Raw genomic sequence first — 17,450 nt, 5'->3', positions numbered from 1 at the left:
CTGTACCTGTATACCTCACTGTTACTGTGTACCTTCCCCCTGTACACATCACTGTTACTGTGTACCTTCCCCCTGTACCTGTATACCTCACTGTTACTGTGTACCTTCCCCCTGTACCTGTATACCTCACTGTTACTGTGTACCTTCCCCCTGTACACATCACTGTTACTGTGTACCTTCCCCCTGTACCTGTATACCTCACTGTTACTGTGTACCTTCCCCCTGTACCTGTATACCTCACTGTTACTGTGTACCTTCCCCCTGTACCTGTATACCTCACTGTTACTGTGTACCTTCCCCCTGTACCTGTATACCTCACTGTTACTGTGTACCTTCCCCCTGTACACATCACTGTTACTGTGTACCTTCCCCCTGTACCTGTATACCTCACTGTTACTGTGTACCTTCCCCCTGTACCTGTATACATCACTGTTACCATTTACCTTCCCCCTGTACCTGTATACCTCACTGTTACTGTGTACCTTCCCCCAGTACCTGTATACCTCACTGTTACTGTGTACCTTCCCCCTGTACCTGTATACCTCACTGTTACTGTGTACCTTCCCCCTGTACCTGTATACCTCACTGTTACTGTGTACCTTCCCCCTGTACACATCACTGTTACTGTGTACCTTCCCCCTGTACCTGTATACCTCACTGTTACTGTGTACCTTCCCCCTGTACCTGTATACATCACTGTTACCATTTACCTTCCCCCTGTACCTGTATACCTCACTGTTACTGTGTACCTTCCCCCTGTACCTGTATACCTCACTGTTACTGTGTACCTTCCCCCTGTACCTGTATACCTCACTGTTACTGTGTACATTCCCCCTGTACCTGTATACCTCACTGTTACTGTGTACCTTCCCCCTGTACCTGTATACCTCACTGTTACTGTGTACCTTCCCCCTGTACCTGTATACCTCACTGTTACTGTGTACCTTCCCCCTGTACCTGTATACCTCACTGTTACTGTGTACCTTCCCCCTGTACCTGTATACATCACTGTTACCATTTACCTTCCCCCTGTACCTGTATACCTCACTGTTACTGTGTACCTTCCCCCTGTACCTGTATACCTCACTGTTACTGTGTACCTTCCCCCTGTACCTGTATACCTCACTGTTACTGTGTACCTTCCCCCTGTACCTGTATACCTCACTGTTACTGTGTACATTCCCCCTGTACCTGTATACCTCACTGTTACTGTGTACCTTCCCCCTGTACCTGTATACCTCACTGTTACTGTGTACCTTCCCCCTGTACCTGTATACCTCACTGTTACTGTGTACCTTCCCCCTGTACCTGTATACCTCACTGTTACTGTGTACCTTCCCCCAGTACCTGTATACATCACTGTTACTGTGTGCCTTCCCCCTGTACAAGTATACATCACTGTTACTGTGTACCTTCCCCCTGTACCTGTATACCTCACTGTTACTGTGTACATTCCCCCTGTACCTGTATACCTCACTGTTACTGTGTACCTTCCCCCTGTACCTGTATACCTCACTGTTACTGTGTACCTTCCCCCTGTACCTGTATACCTCACTGTTACTGTGTACCTTCCCCCTGTACCTGTATACCTCACTGTTACTGTGTACCTTCCCCCAGTACCTGTATACATCACTGTTACTGTGTGCCTTCCCCCTGTACAAGTATACATCACTATTACTGTGTACCTTCGCATTTACTGTGTAAATTTTCGCATCTCACGTGCAACAATGAGGTCTTTGGGATTTATAAGAGATTGGAAGGGTAGAGAACAAACATTTACAGTAGCAGAATATGGTAAAACAGGGTATATACTGTATACACACATACACACACGATGGATTCACATTATTATGACCACCGGGCTAATAGCCAGATTCACTGCCGTGTGCAGCAGGCACGGCAGCTAGAAGAGCTGTACTGTCATTTTAGACACATCTGGTAGCCCCCAGGTTAATTTTGATGGTGAGCTGCTCCACTGTAGCGTGTCGGTCGGCCCTCACGCACCTTTGTAGCAGACATTCACCTCTCACATCAATGACACCTGGTGCTTCACAGTTTCCATGTCGGTTATTCACAATGGTGCCTTTTGTCCAGTCACGATACACCTTCACCACAACAGCATGAGAACAGTTCACAAGCTGCGCTGTTTTAGAAATACTGCCACCCTTGGCCTGAGAGCTGATAATCATCCCTTTTTGTAACTAGGATAAATTGCCCCTTTTACCCATGACAGCAACGAGCTATATGTGTGCAGACAGCCTATCACACACCTTATATACTCACCAAGCCAGCGCACAACATGTGATGCTCATCATGGGCTACGCGCTGCTGATGTCAAATATACAGTAGGAGGTGGTCATTATAATGTGACTCAATCGTGTATATATAAATGTAAACAGGAACATAATTATTTTCTCTTACCTAGTGATGTAAGTATCTGGTGATTCTCCACCATCACATCCTTATACAGGTCCTTGTGTTCTTCTACATACCCCCACTCTTCCATGGAGAAATAGACAGTGACATCCTGACACCTTACAGGAACCTGCACACACAATGATACAGTCATCACCCAGACACATCCCCTGGTGTTACTGTATAATGTCCCATTCCCAGCAGTCACCTCTCCAGTCAGCAGCTGAATGATCTTGTTGGTGAGTCCCAGAATTTTCTGGTCATTGTCTCCTTCGTGTATAAGTGAGAGAGGTGGAGGCTCTATGATAGGGCTCTGGTTCCTGCTGAATCCTTGAGATGGGCATGGACCACTGCTGATTGTTGCACATTCACTAGATGTCTTCTTCACAACTGTGTAGTTCTATTTAAAAAAAAAAAAAAAAGCATAAAAAATAAATAAATAAATAAATGTAAAGAGCTGTGCTTTGGAAAGATAAACAGTTCAACTTGATTTTAGCTGAAAACCGCACATGAGAGTGCATCAGTAATAGAAACTGAGCGTAACACTGGACAATGTGAAGAGGAGCCAATGGATCCCAGTGAGCTTATAGTAAGGAAATAATTCACATAAACACTGCTGCCTGATAACACCTGGAGCGGGCCTACGCCTGAGAACATTGGGACCAGTCAAGGTGAGCGGGAAGCTGAGGAGGGAGAACACCAGGATTGTCCTCTGAGCAAAGGGGAGTAGACCAGGAACAACCTCACCAGGGACAGCTTTACTAGACAGTAGTATACGCCCCACTTTCTCACCTCTGCTTGAGACCACTTTATTAACAGTTTGTTTTATCCTGGTCTGCCTCCTTCATTCTGTTAAAAGCAAATGTTTTTTTTTTTTGTTTTTTTATCATTGCACTGTCTACCATCACTAACGCTTCATGGTCTCCACTCCAGCTATTCTTTCTCCTTTCTCTATATTCCCAATGCATCCGGCACTTCTGCGTGTAGCTCATCCTGCCCACTGTAATCCTATGCAGTGTGCGCTAGATGGCTGCCTCTCAAAGGGGTTCACTACGGATTGCCGGCGGTCGAGCTCCCGGCGACCAGCATACCGGCGCCGGGAGCCCGACCGCCGGCTTACCGACAGTGTGGCGAGCGCAAATGAGCCCCTTGCGGGCCCGCTGCGCTTGCCACGCTACGGGCACGGTGGCGCGCTGTGCGCGCCACACTATTTTATTCTCCCTCTAGGGGGGTCGTGGACCCCCACGAGGGAGAATAAGTGTCGGTATGCCGGCTGTCGGGCTCCCGGCGCCGGTATACTGAGGGACCACCCTCTCAAAGGCGTGATGAACAATCCATTGAAGTGGTGATGCAGGGAGTATCCTGTTAGCTCTCTGTTCATTTTATCGATGTACACCTTATCTACATGTATTATTTGTTTGTACATTGCAACCAGTGTAGTGCACCCAACATGGCTATCTTGCCTTGTGCCCTGTGTAGAACAAGGAGAACATGGTTATGAAGAACTTGCTAGGATCTCTCCTAGTATTTTGTGTCAACAATTTCAGGACTCACCTGTTCTGCCTAGCGTGATCTTACAGAGTGCAGCTAAAATAGCTGCCTCACCAGGATCCTTTGTGGGTAGGATGAGTGATCCTGCAACTTATGACCCAAAATGGCTGCCACACCTTTATTTTGCCTCCATACAAATCCAAACCTTCCTAGTATGCTCATAGCTTCTGTCCTGCAGGGGGGTAACTAGGTGTGTGCAGATGGGGCACCGCATATAGCGCTGCAGTGCAGGGGGCGCTGTTGGCGGCACGTGTCAATTATCTCTTTTAATTACTTTCACTTGCAGCATCCGTCTTTTTTAAAGACCAGCATCTCCTGGCTGCTGTTGTCTCCTACCCTGACCCCTTCTGTCGCTTATACCTATACAACATTCATGAACTCAACTTTAGATTTTTTTTTGTTATTCAATCACACTGCTCTTTATTTCATTTCAAGATGCTGACATACCCAGGATTCAAACCCATTGTCTGTGGCATTGCAGACAATCCATTCATTGAGCTATCTTCCCTAGAGAATTTTAACTATTTGAAGCTTACCTTGTACTTTGTGGAAAAATAATCAGCATTGTAGCTGAGTAGATCTATGTAGTGTGTGGCTGCAAGAGATTGGATGTGTGGCTGCACACAACATAGACCTGCTAAAAAAATTTTTTATAATGTACTAGAAGATTCATACAGTCTTCATAGTTTTTATGCAGGATCAAATAGCTTAATGAGTAGGGAGTTTGATTAGAATTCAACAGGTTATTGGTTTAAATCCTGGGTAGGGCAGTACCGGTATATTGAAATTAGTGATGAGCGGGTTCGGTTTCTCGGAAACCGAACCCCCCCGAACTTCACCCTTTTTACATGGATCCGAGCCATACTCGGATTCTCCCGTATGGCTCGGGTAACCTGAGCGCGCCCGAACGTCATCATCCCGCTGTTGGATTCTCGCGAGATTTGCCGCGCGTCGCAGCCATTTTCACTCGTGCATTGGAAATGTTAGGGAGAGGACGTGGCTGGCGTCCTCTCCGTTATTGTTGAACTTGATTGTGCATTATTGCTTAATTGTGGGGAGGGCTGGGGAGCAGCTGTATTATATAGTAGGAGTACAGTGCAGAGTTTTGATGATCAGTGACCACCAGTTATCCGTTCTCTGCCTGAAAAAAACGCTCCATATCTGTGCTCAGTGTGCTGCATATATCTGTGCTCACACTGCTTAATTGTGGGGACTGGGGAGCAGCTGTATTATATAGCAGGAGTACAGTGCAGAGTTTTGCTGACAGTGACCACCAGTATACGTTGTCTGTCTGAAAAACACTCCATGGCCCTCATTCCGAGTCGTTCGCTCTGTAATTTTCTTCGCATTGCAGCGTTTTTCTGCTTAGTACGCATGCGCAATGTTCGCACTGCGACTGCGCCAAGTAATTTTGCTATGAAGATAGTATTTTTACTCACGGCTTTTTCTTCGCTCCGGCGATCGTAGTGTGATTGACAGGAAATGGGTGTTACTGGGCGGAAACACGGCGTTTTATGGGCGTGTGGATAAAAACGCTACCGTTTCCGGAAAAAACGCGGGAGTGGCTGGAGAAACGGAGGAGTGTCTGGGCGAACGCTGGGTGGGTTTGTGACGTCAAACCAGGAACGACAATCACTGAACTGATCGCAGATGCAGAGTAAGTCTGAAGCTACTCAGAAACTGCTAAGCAGTTTGTAATCGCAATATTGCGAATACATCGTTCGCAATTTTAAGAAGCTAAGATTCACTCCCAGTAGGCGGCGGCTTAGCGTGTGTAACTCTGCTAAAATCGCCTTGCGAGCGAACAACTCGGAATGAGGGCCCATATCTGTGCTCAGTGTGCTGCTTTATTGTGGGGACTGGGGACCACCAGTATAATTAATATTATATAGGAGGAGTACAGTGCAGAGTTTTGCTGACCAGTGACCACCAGTATGCAATATATAGCATTACGGTACAGTAGGCCACTGCTGTACCTACCTCTGTGTCGTCATTAAGTATACTATCCAAGAATTCGAGGGGCGAATAGGCCCGAGAATAAATAAGCGTCCTGGGTTTTTTAAAAGAAGGAAGCCTGGGACAGGGAATGGGAGAAAGGGGGAGGGGGGGGGGGATAGAGCAGGTAGCATAGCAGCATCCTATAGGAAAAAGGGGAGGAGAGTTACCTGGGAGGTACAAAAGACCAGGAATGCCAGGCAGGCTCCCTCTTTTCATGCTGATCAAGGATCCAAGAAGGCAGCTCCTGGAATCAAGGAAGGAATAAGTACACTTTGATTTTTAATCCTCCCCGCGCTCCCCCTCGCCTGAACTGCAGGTAGAACCACACTGCAGGCGCACCCCGCAATACCCGCCGTACACTGTTTTAGTGCAAATAGATGCAGACCCTTACACTAACGCTGTATAACAGCCAGCGTCCACCCCGCAGCATGCCCAGGCTTAAGAGGAATCCCCCCCGGCGTCTCATACAAACGGACGCAATCACGGCCACGCCAGCGCGCGGAACTGCAGCTCCAAGGGCCCCGGCCGGTGACGGCGGGACCACCGCCCGCTTCACCCCTCCATAAGTGGCTAGCACGCGGCGGGCCCGAGGCGGGCTCCGGCGCGCCAGCCCACAGCCCGTCGCAGGGCACGCCCCCCCCCCACTTCCGGCGCCGAGCGATCGCGTCACGCTCGGCGCTGCCCAGCAACCGCACATCCCGGCTCCAACGGGTCAGGCCGCACTGCCGGAGCCCGCGATTTCACCCCCGCGACCGCCGCCCGCTTCACCCCTCATTCCTGGCTGGCGCGCGGCGGGCCCGAAACAGGCTCCGGCGCGCCAGCCCACAACCAGCCGCAGGACACACCCCCACCCCTTCAGGCGCCGAGCGATCGCGTCACGCTCGGCGCCGCCCAGCCGCCGCAGCAGCAGCCGGATGTCCCAGCTCCGGCGGAACAGGCCCCGCCGCCGGAGCTCACACGCACACCCCCCGCGTCACGGCACACTAACAGCACGTACCCACACATGATGGGACGTGCGCAGCAGCAGCAGTATAGCACGGCTCCGGCGGGACAGACCCCACCGCCGGAGCACGTGAGCACACCCCCCGCGTCGCTGCACATGAGCAGCACGTACCCACACATGATGGGACGTGCCCAGCAGCAGCCGCAGCAGCAGCCACAAACCCCGGCTCTAGCGGAGCAGGCCCCACCGCCGGAGCCCACACTTACACCCCCAGCGACGCTGCACAGTAGCGGCGCGTACCCACGCACGCTGGTACGCGCCCAGCAGCGGCAGCAGCCACAGATAACGGCTCCGGCGGGACAGACACCACCGCCGGAGCCCGTGCACACCCCCCCCCCCCCCCGCGCTGCAATTAACCCACCCGTACCCTCCAATACTGTCTCGGGGCACCCTCACGCCGCAAGCGCAGGCGGGGCAAGCTGCGTACAGCCAACCGCAATACGCAGTGACGCAACAGCTGGGGTGGGGGCAGCAGCCCACAGCGCTCCCCCCCCCCCCCCCCCCCCTGGTGGCAGGCAGGCCTGCACCTTCCCCCGGCCCATTACCCGTCAGGTACTGTGTTGGCTCACTGGGTTAATAGCTGGGACTGTTCTGAATAGTGATGTGGATTCCCTGGTTCAATACCCACTGCTGCCTTTCTTCCAGCCCACAGCAGCAAGACAGCACGCTTAAATAGTTAATTATTTATTTCCATAAATTTTCCCCTTTTCTGTCATGCTACTTTGTAATATGGTACTTTTCCCTTTCACTTACTGTACTTACTTACAGATGGTCAGACTACTCGTCTCGCTTCTCCTTACGGCTTAGCTTCGGGGGGAGCCCACGCGAAACTTTGCAATCTGATGATTCCTTAGGATGCACGCAGAGGGACCACCCAGATAAGTATCATGTATTTACAGGCTAGGGGTATGGCTTCTGCGCTGTGGCTTAGTGGGTTAAAGCGACTGTCTGATAAGCAGGCCTCAATGGTCAATGAACATAATGAGTGAAAAGTCCAGCACTGTCCACCAGTATAATCGTGACGTTAGGGCAGGAACCTTACTATACGTTCTCCAGTAAACTGCGAATAAATTGTATGTGGAAGCATATGATAATCACTCCAGCCTTGGAGTTGGTTTTAAAAGACAAACGCATGGGAAGCAGATCATATAATAGCAGGATGGGACATTCAGCTGCTGCAGGGATAGCAAACCCCACATCTAAGCAACCCTCCCCTTCCCCGTTGCTAAGGCTTCCCTCATAAAATCTTTGCTCTCACAGTAATACACTAGCTTCCCCCCTTCTTAATTACTGATAGCATGTCCAGCAGACGCTATCTGGCTGGGGGTTATCTTATCTCCCCTCCTCCAACAATGTTAGTGGTTCCCTTTCATCTTCTCCCCTGCACATAACCCCTCCCAGCAGTGTGACCAGTGTACGGTATACGAGGGAGGGGGTGTAAAAATAAAAATACAGAAATAAATGAAATAAAAGGGCAGGGGGGTGCTGGGTAGAATTACAGGGATGTGGGAGTTAGTACAGCGCATAGTGGGTAATAGTGTCATAGTAGACAGTATAACATGGGTCAGTGGTTACATTGCAGAGTCAGTATTAAATTACAGCGTATAAAGTATGATAGGGTTATAGTATGCGATTGATGCAAGGATCGCAGAAGTGCAACGGCATGTATATATTGCAGGGTAGAACAGGTACTAGTAATGCTGCTTTCACATCGCAAAACCTGCTTTTGAAATGGTATTTGAAACGGTTCTTAAAATGGAGAAATAGCTGTGGCCTAGCGGTTAGAGTAAGGCGCTTACAGTGCGTGCTCCCTGGGTTCGTTCCCCAGTGCGGGCACATTTATTTATGTCTGAGCAGTTAAACCCATTTCACATCTCATGTTGTAACCAGTAAATTACCATTTCATTACCTTTTTTGGTACCATTCACACTGAACCCGTTTCACCCATAGAAAACAGTGGTTGTCATTATAAATGGACTTTTCTAGCCCACACATTATTAATAAGTATTTAAGTAAATTTATTATTAATAATTTTGGATAGTAGTACGATGGAACCCAGCAGCTTGAAGCATTGTGCTATGTTTTATATATGAGGGTATCCTTGACGGTCCCAGTAATTTGGCAGCAGATTTCCTCATCCCCTCTGATCCTAAAGCAGCTCCCTCACCTCTTCACCACTCCAATTAGACATTTTATAATGGCTTTGCAGTCTAAAAGTTTATAAAGCCACTCTCACACGTGTCTCCTGTGTTTTCCAAGCTGTTTCCTGGTTGTGGAGGCTGACATCACACATGGAGACAGCCTATGACCTCCTGGGGCTTGCAAATACCGTTTCAGACCCTTTCACACTACAAGAACAGTCATCGCATTGCCGTGAACATGTATTATTACATTGATAGTAGGTATATAAGAACAGTATAATACAGATCAGTGTGGGACAGTCACGCGCCATATCGTTCATATTAGCAAATTTTTCGGTATTACCCGTGGCCTTAGCTCCATTATTATTGTATTGCAGTTAGTCGGAAGGCGTCACAGGCGATTTGCAATGCCATGCACAGTCCATACATTAGAAAAATGCCTGGGTACACAGAGCATAACGAGGCAGTAACAAAAACCAAAAATAATAATAATAATAATAATAATAATAATAATAATAATAATAAATAAATAAAAATAAATAAAAAATAGACAGGCCATGATTTGCATAGCGCGGTACAGCCCAGCGCTACACAGTACAACTTCCACTGTGCTAAGCGCAGGGTTTAATCCCCTGGCATTGTATTATGTGGTATAGAGTTATAATGATAACCGCTTAGTACAAAGTAGCTTGTTATATAACCTGAGTGTCATACAAAAGGCAGGCCTGGGAGACAAAGCAAGTAGCGATAGCGATCTCAATAGAAAAACCATCAAAGCTGCTTTGGGGAATGCGCAGCATTGTGTTCGCTTAGGTAGCAGAATAGCAGAAACGCACCATTTATGGGGCAATGGTTAGCATTAAGGCCTCGCAGCACTGAGGTCATGGGTTCAATCCCAGTTCTTAATTCATATTACATTTACTAGCTATGTCTTTAAGCGCTGAATAAGTTTGTTCCATAACCAAACGGTCATACAAAATGCAACAAGTAGCGGTAGCGATCACAGTAAAAACCCATCAAAGCTACTTTAGTGAACGTGCAATATGATGGTCACTTATGGTATCATAATAAGGTAGACAGGACAGAAGGAAAAGGAAAGCCAAAGGTCCGGGCGCAAAGCGAAGGTTTAAGGGCTGAATAGTACCTCGTCTCTGCATAAAGTAGGGGTCAAGGCTGCATGTGCCTTAGCGGTATACGCGATAACGTAGGACAACTATAGTCTGGCGCAAGGCATGAATATCAATTCAGCGTAAACGCACCAGTTATGTGGCAATGGGTAGTATTACGGCCTCACAGTGATTAGGTCATGGGTTCAATCCAGTTAAGAGCATTCTTTGTGGAGTTTATATGCACTCTCGGGTGTCTTATTTCATATGATAGTTGCTAGGTATAGATCATAGTGCGCTATATGATGAGTATACCTAACCGGATTGAACCCGTTAGGATGTAGAATTTTTCCTTTGTTATTTTCGGTGGAGGCACCATCAGGATGTAGAAATTTTTTATTTTCGGTGGTGGCACCGTTAGGATGTAGACATTTTTTATTTTCGGTGGTGGCACCGTTAGGATGTAGAAATTTTTTATTTTCGGTGGTGGCACCGTTAGGAGGTAGAATTTTTTTATTTTCGGTGGTGGCACCGTTAGGATGTAGAAATTTTTTATTTTCGGTGGAGGCACCGTCAGGATGTAGAAAATTTTTATTTTCGGTGGTGGCACCGTTAGGATGTAGAAATTTTTTATTTTCGGTGGAGGCACCGTCAGGCCATTTGAAAGTGTCGGACATTTGAAAGTGTAATTATCAACTGACAAGACATGGCAGTATTGGCACGTAAGGGGTTGCCAGCGGGCGAGATCAAAAAACTGGGCAGGTGGAAATCAGGAGCGTACAAGGTATACTTACGCGCGGAAAAGCAAGACTAGAAGGCAGCTCGGCGTCTTTCGCGAAACCCAAGGCCTTAAGCTGCCCGCCATAAATGGGGGAATGAAGGACTTTTTCCAATTTTGCCCTCAAACAAAAAGAGGTTTTGTGGTTTTCACCTTCATATGGGTCGCGCGAAAGTTCGCACCATAGGTCCGCATACAACAGGCGGTAACGATTATGTGTAATGCTACTTTTCAGGAGTGCAAAAGGTCTAGGGGGCAACGATCTAGGAAAAAGCAAGGGGAGCGAGCTGATTACGGCAATTCAAGCCGACATACAATGGCTGAAGGGCCGGTGGCCTAATACACGGATCACATGGTCCGATATAGTCCCAAGGGCACAGGGGGGCCCGGGGTTACAAAGGGTCAGAAGAAAGGTGAACAAGGTAGCCCGTCTCTTAACGGGAGAAGGCGATACGATCGCCAGGCACCCGTTGTTGAGGTACGGAAAGGAAGGGCTGTTCAGGCAAGACGGGGTACACCTGACAGAGAAGGGTTTAGCGTTATTCTTGGGCGACATAGCAGAAAGCGTCAGTGGGAGGCAGGAGGTAGCAGCAGGTGGCGGGCCTGGGTTCTAGGAACCAGGCTATGGCGGCAAGCAGTGCTCCTCGGCAGTCTGTAGTAGCGCAACGTCGGTTGGCCGGCACTTCCCCCAGATACTCGGCGAGGGGGAGGGGGGGGGATAGAGCAGGTAGCATAGCAGGTAGCATAGCAGCATCCTATAGGAAAAAGGGGAGGAGAGTTACCTGGGAGGTACAAAAGACCAGGAATGCCAGGCAGGCTCCCTCTTTTCATGCTGATCAAGGATCCAAGAAGGCACCCACCCTCCCGCCCAGTTGGTAGGGCAATTGGCCCTGGTGATTAGGAATTAAGATTTGTTTGTTATTTTCGGTGGTGGCACCGGTAGGCCAGTCCAGAATTTGCATTATCGCCAGGGCAAAGGTGAGGTAACTGGAATTTGAAATTAAGTTTACGTCCGGTGGAGGCACCGTCAGGCCAATTCGGTCTTTAATTATGTCCTGGCAAAAGAGGTCCAGCAGGCGCGACAAGCAGTGCTCCTCGGCAGTCTGTAGTAGCGCAACGTCGGTTGGCCGGCACTTCCCCCAGATACTCGGCGAGTTTGTCGTGGCCTCAAGGGCCGACACGGTCGTCATCTTAAGGGTGGACCGGTGCTATGCCAATGGTGGGAAGTGGTACCGCTCAGCTAACTTGCGCAAGGGCGGGACTTAGGTTCCGCCCCGTTGTTTAATTTAGGAGAAATTAATATGTAGGCTGTAGCCGGGGGTACGCACTGCTTTCTCGCCACCCACTTATAGAGTTCCAATTCTAATTCGATCAATAAATTTGGCTGTGACCTTTTAAATCGCAATTCAGTTGTCTGAGTGTTTATTGGGGAGAAAAGGGGGTAGGGGGTGAACGGCGAGGTCGTTAATAAAATCAATGGACGGCTTAATCTACATTCTATACCTGTGGTGCATTTTAGTTTTGCAGTTTGCTGACACAGTGACCACCAGTATACTATATATAGCAGTACGGTACGGAAGGCCACTGCTGTACCTACCTCTGTGTCGTCATTAAGTATACTATCCATCTACATTCTGTACCTGTGGTGCATTTTAGTTTTGCAGTTTGCTGACACAGTGACCACCAGTATACTATATATAGCAGTACGGTACGGAAGGCCACTGCTGTACCTACCTCTGTGTCGTCATTAAGTAAACTATCCATCTACATTCTATACCTGTGGTGCATTTTAGTTTTGCAGTTTGCTGACACAGTGACCACCAGTATACTATATATAGCAGTACGGTACGGAAGGCCACTGCTGTACCTACCTCTGTGTCATCATTATGTATACTATCCATCTACATTCTATACCTGTGGTGCATTTTAGTTTTGCAGTTTGCTGACACAGTGACCACCAGTATACTATCACTGCTGTACCTACCTCTGTGTCGTCATTAAGTACACTATCCATCTACATTCCATCTACAATTCCATCTTGCACCTCTTTTTTCTTTCATTTTTCTTTGCATCATGTGCTGTTTGGGGACAATTTTTTTGAAGTGCCATCCTGCCTGACACTGCAGTGCCACTCCTAGATGGGCCAGGTGTTTGTGTCGGCCACTTGTGTCGCTTAGCTTAGTCACACAGCGACCTTGGTGTGCCTCTTTTTTTCTTTGCATCATGTGCTGTTTGGGGACAATTTTTTTTAAGTGCCATCCTGCCTGACACTGCAGTGCCACTCCTAGATGGGCCAGGTGTTTGTGTCGGCCACTTGTGTCGCTTAGCTTAGTCACACAGCGACCTTGGTGCGCCTCTTTTTTTCTTTGCATCATGTGCTGTTTGGGGACAATTTTTTTGAAGTGCCATCCTACCTGACACTGCAGTGACACTCCTAGATGGGCCAGGTGTTTGTGTCGGCCACTTGTGTCGCTTAGCTTAGTCACACAGCGACCTTGGTGCGCCTCTTTTTTTCTTTGCATCATGTGCTGTTTGGGGACAATTTTTTTGAAGTGCCATCCTGCCTGACACTGCAGTGCCACTCCTAGATGGGCCAGGTATTTGTGTCGGCCACTTGTCTCGCTTAGCTTAGCCATCCAGCGACCTCGGTGCAAATTTTAGGACTAAAAATAATATTGTGAGGTGTTCAGAATAGACTGGAAATTAGAGATGAGCGGGTTCGGTTTCTTTGAATCCGAACCCGCACGAACTTCACTTTTTTTTCCACGGGTCCGAGCGACTCGGATCTTCCCGCCTTGCTCGGTTAACCCGAGCGCGCCCGAACGTCATCATGACGCTGTCGGATTCTCGCGAGACTCGGATTCTATATAAGGAGCCGCGCGTCGCCGCCATTTTCACTCGTGCATTGAGATTGATAGGGAGAGGACGTGTCTGGCGTCCTCTCCATTAGAATAGAGATAGATAGATTAGATAGAGAGAGATTGTGCAGAGTCGCAGACAGAGTTAGTTTACCACAGTCAGTGACCAGTGCAGTTGCTAGTTAACTTTTATTTAATATAATATATCCGTTCACTTCTCTCTGCTATATCCGTTCTCTGCCTGAAAAAAAAAACGATACACAGCACAGTCAGTCACACAGTGTGACTCAGTCTGTGTGCACTCAGCTCAGCCCAGTGTGCTGCACAGTCATCAATGTATAAATTAAAAGCTTATAATTAATTGTGGGGGAGACTGGGGAGCACTGCAGGTTGTTAGCAGGAGCCAGGAGTACAATTATATTAATTAACAGTGCACACTTTTGCTGCAGGAGTGGTGACCAGTGCCTGACCACCAGTATAGTATTGTTGTATACTACTAATATCTCTTTAAATATCAACCAGTCTATATTAGCAGCAGACACAGTACAGTGCGGTAGTTCACGGCTGTGGCTACCTCTGTGTCGGCACACGGCAGGCAGTCCGTCCGACCAGAATTGTATTATTTATTATTATATACCTACCACCTAACCGTGGTTTTTTTTTCATTCTTTATACCGTCATAGTGTCATCCTAATTGTTACGAGTATACTACTATCTCTTTATCAACCAGTGTACAGTGCGGTAGTTCACGGCTGTGGCTACCTCTGTGTCGGCACACGGCAGGCAGTCCGTCCGACCAGAATTGTATTATTTATTATTATATACCTACCACCTAACCGTGGTTTTTTTTTCATTCTTTATACCGTCATAGTGTCATCCTAATTGTTACGAGTATACTACTATCTCTTTATCAACCAGTGTACAGTGCGGTAGTTCACGGCTGTGGCTACCTCTGTGTCGGCACACGGCAGGCAGTCCGTCCGACCAGAATTGTATTATTTATTATTATATACCTACCACCTAACCGTGGTTTTTTTTTCATTCTTTATACCGTCATAGTGTCATCCTAATTGTTACGAGTATACTACTATCTCTTTATCAACCAGTGTACAGTGCGGTAGTTCACGGCTGTGGCTACCTCTGTGTCGGCACACGGCAGGCAGTCCGTCCGACCAGAATTGTATTATTTATTATTATATACCTACCACCTAACCGTGGTTTTTTTTTCATTCTTTATACCGTCATAGTGTCATCCTAATTGTTACGAGTATACTACTATCTCTTTATCAACCAGTGTACAGTGCGGTAGTTCACGGCTGTGGCTACCTCTGTGTCGGCACACGGCAGGCAGTCCGTCCGACCAGAATTGTATTATTTATTATTATATACCTACCACCTAACCGTGGTTTTTTTTTCATTCTTTATACCGTCGTCATAGTGTCATACTAGTTGTTACGAGTATACTACTATCTCTTTATCAACCAGTGTACAGTGCGGTAGTTCACGGCTGTGGTTACCTCTGTGTCGGCAGTCGGCAGGCAGTCCGTCCATCCATAATTGTATTATTATTATAATATATACCACCTAACCGTGGTTTTTTTTTCATTCTTTATACCGTCGTCATAGTGTCATACTAGTTGTTACGAGTATACTACTATCTCTTTATCAACCAGTGTACAGTGCGGTAGTTCACGGCTGTGGCTACCTCTGTGTCGGCAGTCGGCAGGCAGTCCGTCCATCCATAATTGTATTATTATTATAATATATACCACCTAACCGTGGTTTTTTTATACCACCTAACCGTGGCAGTCCGTCCATAATTGTATACTAGTATCCAATCCATCCATCTCCATTGTTTACCTGAGGTGCCTTTTAGTTCTGCCTATAAAATATGGAGAACAAAAAAGTTGAGGTTCCAAAATTAGGGAAAGATCAAGATCCACTTCCACCTCGTGCTGAAGCTGCTGCCACTAGTCATGGCCGAGACGATGAAATGCCAGCAACGTCGTCTGCCAAGGCCGATGCCCAATGTCATAGTACAGAGCATGTCAAATCCAAAACACCAAATATCAGAAAAAAAAGGACTCCAAAACCTAAAATAAAATTGTCGGAGGAGAAGCGTAAACTTGCCAATATGCCATTTACCACACGGAGTGGCAAGGAACGGCTGAGGCCCTGGCCTATGTTCATGGCTAGTGGTTCAGCTTCACATGAGGATGGAAGCACTCAGCCTCTCGCTAGAAAACTGAAAAGACTCAAGCTGGCAAAAGCACCGCAAAGAACTGTGCGTTCTTTGAAATCCCAAATCCACAAGGAGAGTCCAATTGTGTCGTTTGCGATGCCTGACCTTCCCAACACTGGACGTGAAGAGCATGCGCCTTCCACTATTTGCATGCCCCCTGCAAGTGCTGGAAGGAGCACCCGCAGTCCAGTTCCTGATAGTCAGATTGAAGATGTCAGTGTTGAAGTACACCAGGATGAGGAGGATATGGGTGTTGCTGGCGCTGGGGAGGAAATTGACCAGGAGGATTCTGATGGTGAGGTGGTTTGTTTAAGTCAGGCACCCGGGGAGACACCTGTTGTCCGTGGGAGGAATATGGCCGTTGACATGCCAGGTGAAAATACCAAAAAAATCAGCTCTTCGGTGTGGAGGTATTTCACCAGAAATGCGGACAACAGGTGTCAAGCCGTGTGTTCCCTTTGTCAAGCTGTAATAAGTAGGGGTAAGGACGTTAACCACCTCGGAACATCCTCCCTTATACGTCACCTGCAGCGCATTCATAATAAGTCAGTGACAAGTTCAAAAACTTTGGGTGACAGCGGAAGCAGTCCACTGACCAGTAAATCCCTTCCTCTTGTAACCAAGCTCACGCAAACCACCCCACCAACTCCCTCAGTGTCAATTTCCTCCTTCCCCAGGAATGCCAATAGTCCTGCAGGCCATGTCACTGGCAAGTCTGACGAGTCCTCTCCTGCCTGGGATTCCTCCGATGCATCCTTGCGTGTAACGCCTACTGCTGCTGGCGCTGCTGTTGTTGCCGCTGGGAGTCGATGGTCATCCCAGAGGGGAAGTCGTAAGCCCACTTGTACTACTTCCAGTAAGCAATTGACTGTTCAACAGTCCTTTGCGAGGAAGATGAAATATCACAGCAGTCATCCTACTGCAAAGCGGATAACTGAGTCCTTGACAACTATGTTGGTGTTAGACGTGCGTCCGGTATCCGCCGTTAGTTCACAGGGAACTAGACAATTTATTGAGGCAGTGTGCCCCCGTTACCAAATACCATCTAGGTTCCACTTCTCTAGGCAGGCGATACCGAGAATGTACACGGATGTCAGAAAAAGACTCACCAGTGTCCTAAAAAATGCAGTTGTACCCAATGTCCACTTAACCACGGACATGTGGACAAGTGGAGCAGGGCAGGGTCAGGACTATATGACTGTGACAGCCCACTGGGTAGATGTATGGACTCCCGCCGCAAGAACAGCAGCGGCGGCACCAGTAGCAGCATCTCGCAAACGCCAACTCTTTCCTAGGCAGGCTACGCTTTGTATCACCGCTTTCCAGAATACGCACACAGCTGAAAACCTCTTACGGCA

The 17,450-nt window shown here is 47.9% G+C and overlaps 1 protein-coding gene across 1 annotated transcript in view; it reads right to left on the bottom strand.

Annotated features, from left to right (window-relative positions):
- LOC135054965 (zinc finger protein 271-like) overlaps positions 1 to 17,450 on the bottom strand; it is a 171,954-nt gene that overhangs the window by 98,201 nt on the left and 56,303 nt on the right. Inside the window, exons 3-4 of the mRNA XM_063958473.1 lie at positions 2,624 to 2,815; positions 2,422 to 2,545 (exon numbers count right to left, since the gene is read on the bottom strand). Coding sequence (XP_063814543.1) covers positions 2,422 to 2,545; positions 2,624 to 2,815 — 316 coding nt within the window. The remainder of the gene's footprint in view (positions 1 to 2,421; positions 2,546 to 2,623; positions 2,816 to 17,450) is intronic.

This window comes from Pseudophryne corroboree, chromosome 3 (genome assembly GCF_028390025.1).
Source record: "Pseudophryne corroboree isolate aPseCor3 chromosome 3, aPseCor3.hap2, whole genome shotgun sequence".
NCBI lineage: Eukaryota > Metazoa > Chordata > Amphibia > Anura > Myobatrachidae > Pseudophryne > Pseudophryne corroboree.
The sequence above is the reverse complement of the archived record's forward strand: the minus strand, read 5'-3'. Positions and strand labels throughout refer to the sequence as shown.